The sequence below is a fragment of the Vollenhovia emeryi genome, unplaced genomic scaffold (genome assembly GCF_000949405.1).
Source record: "Vollenhovia emeryi isolate VEMERY1.0 unplaced genomic scaffold, V.emery_V1.0 DF939124.1, whole genome shotgun sequence".
NCBI lineage: Eukaryota > Metazoa > Arthropoda > Insecta > Hymenoptera > Formicidae > Vollenhovia > Vollenhovia emeryi.
In genome coordinates, this window is record NW_011967242.1 from 3,198,979 (window position 1) to 3,207,412 (window position 8,434).

Below are 8,434 nucleotides of genomic sequence, written 5' to 3' on the forward strand. Positions count from 1 at the left end.
ACCTGATGATGTTGGCCGACGCGCGTCCGCACGCGCCTCCGCCGCCCGGCGCCAGGTGGCGCGGCGCGCCGGTCGGTAATAACGTTACGTGTTCGCATCGACTCTGGGTAACATTGCCGTGAGAGATGGCCCTCGGGATAAATAATTCTTCGTCTTCTACTACGTTATCACTTTAAACAGCGATGCACGACGGGTTGCATGACTGCAGGCTCGAGAATATGTCGCGCCGGTTTGCAAACGCCGAATTTAGCCGTGAAGAGAAAGATCTCTTGAAGAAGATAGATGCATGTATTTATTAAAGAAAAGTCTCACTTTTCTTTGATGTGCAGAGACGACCTGTTCGACACCTATTTTTAATTCGACGCCTCGCTGACGTTCGTTTTATTATTTGTTTAATCGCTTCGCGTGAATAAGAAATTGTATAATGTCACTCGACTTTTAGTGCGACGAAACAGTGTATAGTATTACATCTTGTGACTAACATAGTACAATAAAACTACTCCAAGTACCGTTATTATGATTATCATTGTTAATTAAAATGTTTTCTTTCGTTTTCTCACTTTATTTGATATTGTTCGAAAATAAAAGAATTATGAAACCGAGCTGACCGTCGTTAAAATTAAGAATAGTAACATTTTTCGAAGTCTCCATAATTTGCATAATATGCTCTGCAATTGTGCAGGGCGTCTCATTTTAAATAATCCACGCAAATATCTCCAAAAATATGAAAGATACATATTTTTGGAGATATTTGCGTGGATTACTTAAAATGTGACACCCTGTATATTTAAAAAAGTGTACGCGCCGCAGTTTGCACGACACTTACAGTGAAATTTGTACGTCAAGTGTAAATCACGTAATTTACTACCTTGTTTTCCTCTAGCGCTCGCCTGACTGAATATCCGTGTATGTCGGTCAAGGCTCATATATTTTCTGCAGAAACTTGTAACAAACGACCTGTTACAATCGACTAATTCATCACTTTCGTTATCTCGCTTTCATTTACATACATAGACGCGCATACATTTCGGAGAATTGTATTTATAACGCCTTCAATATTAAGGCACACGAGTATATCATTAATCTTATTATCGGATATTTATAAACAAATTTATCTAATATTCTATTTCTTCCTTTGTTTTTTGGATTATATTGCCGGTTTCCATGCACAGCTGATTGCAATGTGAAATCTTAACTTGGCACATTGTTATTTTGAACAAAGAATTTGGATTCATTTATCGTGGCTCCTTGTTTCTGTGAATGTTAAATTATGAATGACACTAAGTTAGGCCGAAACGTTCAATTCTGTGCTCATTTGTGGAAAAATGTGATTTCATTGTATATGATTGAACTAACATCGTCAAGTAGCTCATAATTTAACCGCTACATTTGAAGTTTTGTTCTTGATAATATCAGATACGTATGTTTTATAAAATTGTCAATTTTAGTAGAACAAACATGACGCATTCGATGTTCTTCATTTTGTCTAATGTTAACTTGCACAAACCTAATGCGAGCTGATTTGAATATTCAGATACATACATATAACGTCTCATGTAATTCAATAATGCTTCAGCTGTTTCCTTACTGCTAACCGTTATTTCTGTTTCTGCAAAAGCATTTCCTATTCGAAAGAATGTATAAGTTCACCTTTAATAATCCAATAAATCATATTAAAATCATGTATTATATCTGTACAAATGTGTTTATATAAAATACATATAAAACTCGTCTATAATTCTGCTCTGTCGCAAAAAAACTTGTACGATACATCTTCACAAATGAACGTATCAATAAATATCAGTATCCGCAGTTCCTTTTCTGACAAAGATTGTTATCGCAACGTGTACGACGCAGCGGTGTTAAGTACTATTGATCATTGAAGTATTCCATTTTTCACACATTATTAAATGACGTGACTACGTCAAAGATTAAAAGAATAAAATGGAGCGAAGTAATTTTCTTCGTTCGATGCTATCTATCGCTATTATCATTAATGTCGCTACAATATCATCTACTTTATCTATGCCTGTATTCACCATTAATGGCTCAAAAACGTTGTTCATTGGCAATAAAACAGCGTGGAAAAGTTGCTATGTAAAAATGCGTTGTTCCGAGCAGAAATAATTTTGAACTTCATTAATATCTTCGCATTCAAAATTTCCTAAATTGGTGTATAAATATTTTTAGTTCTTGGCATCTTCTTGCGTGTCAGTGAGTCCCTTTGGTGTGCTCAAGTAATTTTTATCTGAAAAAAAGTTTCATGTACTTCTAGACTTTTTATATTTTACTTTTTAATATCATTTCTTCAGGATGCCGACGATAGATATATTGTGCATAGAAAAAAAGACGCAAATTTTTTCATCTTTCACGCATTATTAAATGACGTGACTATGACGTCAAAGTTTAACAGAATAAAATGGAGCGAAGTAATTTTCCTCGTTTAATGTTATCTATCATTATTATCATTAACGTCGCTACAATATTATTTACTTTATCTATGCCTGTACTCACCATTAATGGCTCAAAAACGTTGTTCATTGTGCAATAAAACAGCGTGGAAAAGTTGCTATGTAAAAATGCGTTGTTCCGAGCAGAAATAATTTTGAACTTCATTAATATCTTCGGCGCGTCGCATTCAAAATTTCCTAAATTGGTGTATAAATATTTTTAGTTCCTAGCATCTTCTTGCGTGTCAGTGAGTCCGTTTGGTGTGCTCAAGTAATTTTTATCTGAAAAAAGTTTCATGTACTTCTAGACTTTTTATATTTTACTTTTTAATATCATTTCTTCAGGATGCCGACGATAGATATATTGTGCATAGAAAAAAAGACGCAAATTTTTTCATCTTTCACGCATTATTAAATGACGTGACTATGACGTCAAAGTTTAAAAGAATAAAATGGAGCGAAGTAATTTTTCTCGTTTAATGCTATCTATCATTATTATCATTAACGTCGCTACAATATTATTTACTTTATCTATGCCTGTACTCACCATTAATGGCTCAAAAACGTTGTTCATTGTGCAATAAAACAACGTGGAAAAGTTGCTATGTAAAAATGCGTTGTTCCGAGCAGAAATAATTTTGAACTTCATTAATATCTTCGGCGCGTCGCATTCAAAATTTCCTAAATTGGTGTATAAATATTTTTAGTTCTTGGCATCTTCTTGCGTGTCAGTGAGTCCCTTTGGTGTGCTCAAGTAATTTTTATCTGAAAAAAAGTTTCATGTACTTCTAGACTTTTTATATTTTACTTTTTAATATCATTTCTTCAGGATGTCGACGATAGATATATTGTGCATAGAAAAAAAGACAGCGTCGTGTCAATTGTGTAATTTTCGGAAAATTTTTCGCCCCACTCTAATGCTGACTCGTCGTGGCGAAGCTACGCGAAACTCCTCCGTCGATTTCGATCGCTTTGGCGAAGGTAGGAGCGCTCATATATATAAGAAGTAAGCAGGTGCGTTTGGGTTTTATTTACTCTTTTCAGCCTCTACCCTGAAAGAGCGTGCCTTTCCAATCGCAGTGCGACAGAATACAACGTTATGAGAAGGACAATTGGTAAATACGTGTTCCCAGTGTGCGTTCTCGTCGCCTTCGTCAGCGGGTAAGTGAAAGGACATTGCATCCACAAATTGAAGTACCACGCACACATATTGGCAAGAGGAAGCCGGTATTAACGCGCCAAGTATTAATTAAGTAGACATGCGACATTTTCTCTCGTCAAAACAATGAGAAACGAAAGCTGGGCTGTTCAATGATACAGGACACTATCTGTAATCAGACATGTAAACAAATAAACAAATTAAATAAGTAATTAACTAACAATTAATTTATTGGTTGGTAGATTAGAGAAGTCATTTAAAGATGTAAAAATAATTAATGTCCCTTTTCGAATATTTATAATATTGAAATTAAATTGTCGGTTGCGTTAAATCAACATTATTCACAACTGCAAAGATTTTAAACAGGACACTTCATATCTTATATGGAATAACGTTGTTTGCTTAAGTGTCGCAGCGACCGAAAAGACATTACTTTTCGTTCCAAGTAGCACGATGCATTGACCAGACATTGGTTAAACATTGGCCCAATTTTCGTTGTATTGGGCCAATGTTTAGCCAATGCACTGTGCTACTATAGTGGAGTCATTTCTCACTGGGTCTCGCGGAAGGAGAGGAAACATACAAACAAATGTTGCATAATCTTCTTAAAATAAAACGCGAATACCACACGCGAGTTTCATTTAATGCGTCTCCGATGTTTCGATCCCTGGAAAATATTCTCCGTTGCGAATTTTTTATTTAAATTCGTCTAATGTTCCCATGTGAAAATACACGTATGCTTGCGATGTACAATCGTTATTTGTAAACCAATGTATAATCTCCACTTTTATGAGTGCAGATTATTTTAAACTGCGGTTTAACTTATCTTTTTTCTAATTCTTAGAACTAGAAAGATAAAAAGTAATCTTAGACAGCGGAGAAACCACAGAGAGACCAAAAGAATTCTTTTTGTGCTCCATACCCGGTAAAAAAATGTTTTACGCACGAGTATGCATAAATACATAAAATTATGCATCAAATGTGTCCATACATATTTCTACCTTGTATATCTCTATATATTTTTCATATAAAAGCATGTATAAAGCTATATACAATTGTACAGAATTGTGTAGAGTTGTATAAAATTATACGGAAATACACTGTAAAAATATGTATGGACATATTTGATGCATAATTTTATACATTTATGCATGCTCCTGCATGAACAATTTTTTACCGGGTAAGAATTTGCAATCTGGAGAGAAACGCAGCTCATTTCAAACAGTTTACGCTGATTAGTAAAGAACTTATAAAAAAAAAGTAATTTGCGCGTTTCCAACAATCACTTATGCTATTTGTCTGAAGTTAACACCGAGATTAAAGTAAATTCACATCGGTAGAAATGGACGCAAAGGTGACTCTGGTCAAAGCTTATCGAGCAAAGCCTGCCGGCCTCTCGTTAAGACAGATATACAATTATTAATTTTGCTGCGAGTCATCTGGTCGAATTGACGAAGTGAAATCTTCCAAGTTCGCCGATTCGAGTCAATTTTACAATCGAGGAGCCACGCGAAGCGACGCGCATTCGATAACCCTTTGGCAGGAAACATGTGGTTTTATCGGCGCAATTTTATCTTTGGCGTTAAATAGCCGCCACGGTGTTTGGCTGCCGCTCAGTCTCGTCGTCGTCGGGACGATCGGCAGTCATTAGAGACAATTGGATCGATTAACCGACCCCGCGCGAGCCCGATCTACTCGCTGCACAGTCTTCGACACGAGGCACTGTTGGCCGCCTCCTCGCCAGCGGTTTCGGCTGTTCTGACCGAAACGGACGCTTCCCGGGGACAATGACTACGTAAATATCGGCGCGTTACGTAATTTGCTTCGCCGCTAGACCCGCCTTTCTCTCCGCACTTCTTTCTCGTAGTGAAAACGTGGCGAATGCGAAGATAAAAGTGCGGAGTGCAAAAAGTGGAACGCAGCGCGTGAAACCAAGTAGACGCGCGTCTGTTCCTTTTAATCGCGCTTCTTGTTCTCTCCGTTTCTCCTTTTCGTCGAGAGATTTGGTTTGAATAACCGGCTACACTTTCTGCGTTCGGCGGCGAACAGCTGTTTCGCTTCGGGCGCAGAGTATCATATAGTTATCTCTCTTATTCCTTACTCCAAGCTTACTTCACGCATTGTAGACGACGCTTTGTGTTTTACAAGATGTTTGATATCAATGCAATGATGGTTTCCATTGATTGGGACGTTCGAGGGCGATACTGAAACCTACAGAGGATGCGTTCGCGAGCTCGCTATTACAATCAGCGCTAAAAGCGTCATTCTATCTTTGCCGTCATTATGCGTCCAAGAAAGATGTAACGACGCTTTCCGCGCTATTGTAAGCAGCGAGCTTCCAAACGGTAATGTACATAAATGAAGGATGTGATCCCCGATGCATGTTTAGCAATGCGTAACTGACCCACTGACAATCAAATTTACAAAATGTTTTACAAGAAATTTTGCTTATCAGGTTTTGCAAAACCCAGGGAAAAATTAAAAGTCAAGGCGACGTCAGTTTGATGTCATATTGACCAAACTGTGACATAAATTTGGCATCGTCTTGACTTTTCATTTTCCCTGGGGAATGTGTAATGCCAGTACCGTGATCCAATTGCAGGCAAGTGACCGTCGATAAGGTGACAGCTGCTTACGGCCTCTCCGAGGGTCCCCACTGGGACCATCGTACCCAAAAGTTGTTCTTCGTTGACATACAGAATCAGTACATCCGCCGGCTAGATATCGCAACGGGTGTTGTGACCAGTGCATACATAGGTAAGACCGTGGCGTTGCCTCTTCACGAGCGTTAGAGCATTCCCAGGGAAAAAGCCCAGTGAGAAATGATTCGTCGACCGATGTCGAAACGATGTCGACACCATCAAATTGACGTCGACTCGACATCGTTTCGACATCGTTTCGACATCGATCGACGAATTATTTCTCACTGGGGGAAGCTATGTATTCAGTTTTATCTTATTGTATCAAATAATGTCAGATATGATGAAAATTTCATCAGATTATATCCAATTTTTAATGCATCCATTTATAAGTATATCAAAGTCTAATAAAACTGTACAAGTATCTGATTATATCTGACATCTGCTGTGATATACTTATAAATGGATGCATTAAAATTTGGATATAATCAGAACAAATTTGATCATACCTGACATTTTTGATACAATTAGACATATAGCTTTTTTCCTCCGGGTTACTATCGGTGAATTGATAAGAAGCTCCACAATGCTCTTCCAGCAAACGGGACCGTTGGAGTTGTCATACCAGTGGACGACTCGAATGATGAACTTGTAGCAGGTGTGGGAAAAGATCTTGTTCTCGTGAAGTGGAACGGAGACGAGGATGATTCGGAGCCGAAGGTCAAAATGCTATGCTCGCTCGAGCCTCCTCAGGCTGAGACAAGGATCAACGATGGCAAGGTGGACTCAACCGGAAGATTTTGGCTCGGTAGGGGCTGAAAACTCCGCGATTTGTAGAAGTGTGATTTGTCACCTGTAACGACTAACATTTTCCACAGGTACTATGGGCATCGAGGTCAATGGAGTGGCGCCTCCCGATCTAGGATCGTTGTACCGCGTTGACGACAATCTTAAACCTGAAAAGGAAATATCGCCCGTTACGATAAGTAACGGATTGGCGTGGAATAGCAAAGATGACACTTTCTATTATATTGACTCACCTACGCGCCAAGTTGCGGCCTATGATTACGATCCGAATCTCGGGAAAATATGTAAGATTTAATCACGTTCGTCATTCAAACTTGTGCTGTAAGAAAGTGTGCAAGTGTATATTGCATGAAACTAAACATTCAAGTAGTCGTGAGGCATAAGATTCAGAGATAGAATTTAGGGAGTGTACGTGCTTATAGCTTTCATGTTTTAGCTAACAGGAGGATTGTGTTTGATCTTAACAACACTGATCTCAAAGGGGTTCCCGATGGAATGACCATAGATACCGATGGCAATCTTTGGATAGCACTATTTGGCGGATCTCATGTAAGTTTATAAAGCGACAGAGTTAAAGATTATTATTGTTTATAATATAACCGAAAATTCCAAATTATATATATATATATATATGTCCCCTATTATGAGAGGCTTCTAATATGAGATAGCGGAGTTCCTGCTAAATTAATAGGCGTCATCTGTTGGTTCCACCATGAATTTATTGCCCTCGGAGTGAAATCTGTTTAGTGGAACTATCTCATAATAGAGAACTCTCCTCTACATACTATAATAAAATTTTATGATAAGTAACTTCTATTAAAGGAAAAATTATTTCTTGAAAACAGTACCACCTGCAGTGAAACTGGAGCCAATTAGTCCTGACATCCATAAAAGATCCATGAAATCTTGTAATCCATAAAAGTTTTTATGAATGTGTTTATCTAGGTCATTCAGGTGGATCCAAAAACAGGAGCAGTAATGCGCAAAGTTAAGATTCCGGCTGACAATGTAACCAGCGTCACGTTCGGCGGTCCGCTTCTGGATACTTTGTACGTGACCACGTCGGGCTATAATTTAACTGCGGAGCAACGAGAACTGACTCCTGACGCGGGTGCGGTATTCGCGGTGAAAGGCTTAAAAACTCGCGGAACTCTCGCGAATTCGTTCGTGAAAATGGATTAAGAAAGTAAAATTGTTAATAAAAGATAGATCTTAAGACACGTTTACACCTTGTGAAAATTTATGTGTATTCATAAATTTTATATTGAATAAAAAATTTTAACACTGCTTAAAGAATATGTTTTTCTTTCTTAGTCAGATAAGAAATTGTGTAAGTAATACTTTGATGTACTTATTACGACGAACTAAGTATTACTAAC

The 8,434-nt window shown here is 37.9% G+C and overlaps 1 protein-coding gene and 1 long non-coding RNA gene across 6 annotated transcripts; one reads left to right on the plus strand and one right to left on the minus strand.

Moving 5' to 3' along the window:
* Positions 1-1,668: 1,668 nt before the first annotated feature.
* On the minus strand, positions 1,669-7,168 carry LOC105569484. 2 transcript variants are annotated; one of them, XR_001009512.1, is made up of 4 exons: positions 7,102-7,168; positions 2,998-3,215; positions 2,515-2,732; positions 1,669-2,248 (listed from the first exon to the last, which is right to left on the minus strand). It is a non-coding gene; the product is annotated as an uncharacterized LOC105569484 (long non-coding RNA). The 2 variants fall into 2 exon arrangements; XR_001009511.1 differs by lacking the exon at positions 7,102-7,168 and adding an exon at positions 6,196-6,274.
* LOC105569483 (regucalcin-like) lies at positions 3,274-8,348 on the plus strand. Of its 4 annotated transcripts, none has more exons than XM_012025988.1 (6): positions 3,274-3,611; positions 6,206-6,366; positions 6,847-7,056; positions 7,127-7,339; positions 7,492-7,604; positions 8,001-8,348. In XM_012025988.1, the coding sequence occupies exons 1-6, from the start codon at positions 3,550-3,552 to the stop codon at positions 8,235-8,237; spliced, it is 996 nt and encodes a 331-aa protein (XP_011881378.1). In that variant the 5' UTR covers positions 3,274-3,549; the 3' UTR covers positions 8,238-8,348. The 4 variants fall into 4 exon arrangements, with proteins under 4 accessions (XP_011881378.1, XP_011881379.1, XP_011881380.1 ...); XM_012025989.1 differs by having other exon boundaries at positions 6,212-6,366; XM_012025990.1 differs by lacking the exon at positions 3,274-3,611 and adding an exon at positions 5,203-5,404.
* The last annotated feature ends 86 nt before the right edge of the window (positions 8,349-8,434 follow it).

Excerpts from the sequence above, each read along its gene's own strand:
- LOC105569483 (XM_012025988.1), top strand. The coding sequence starts at position 3,550 with ATGAGAAGGACAATTGGTAAATACGTGTTCCCAGTGTGCGTTCTCGTC. Across the intron at positions 3,612-6,205 it reads CTCGTCGCCTTCGTCAGCGG|TTGCAGGCAAGTGACCGTCG; the intron begins GTAAGTGAAAGG and ends ACCGTGATCCAA. Across the intron at positions 7,605-8,000 it reads CACTATTTGGCGGATCTCAT|GTCATTCAGGTGGATCCAAA; the intron begins GTAAGTTTATAA and ends GTGTTTATCTAG.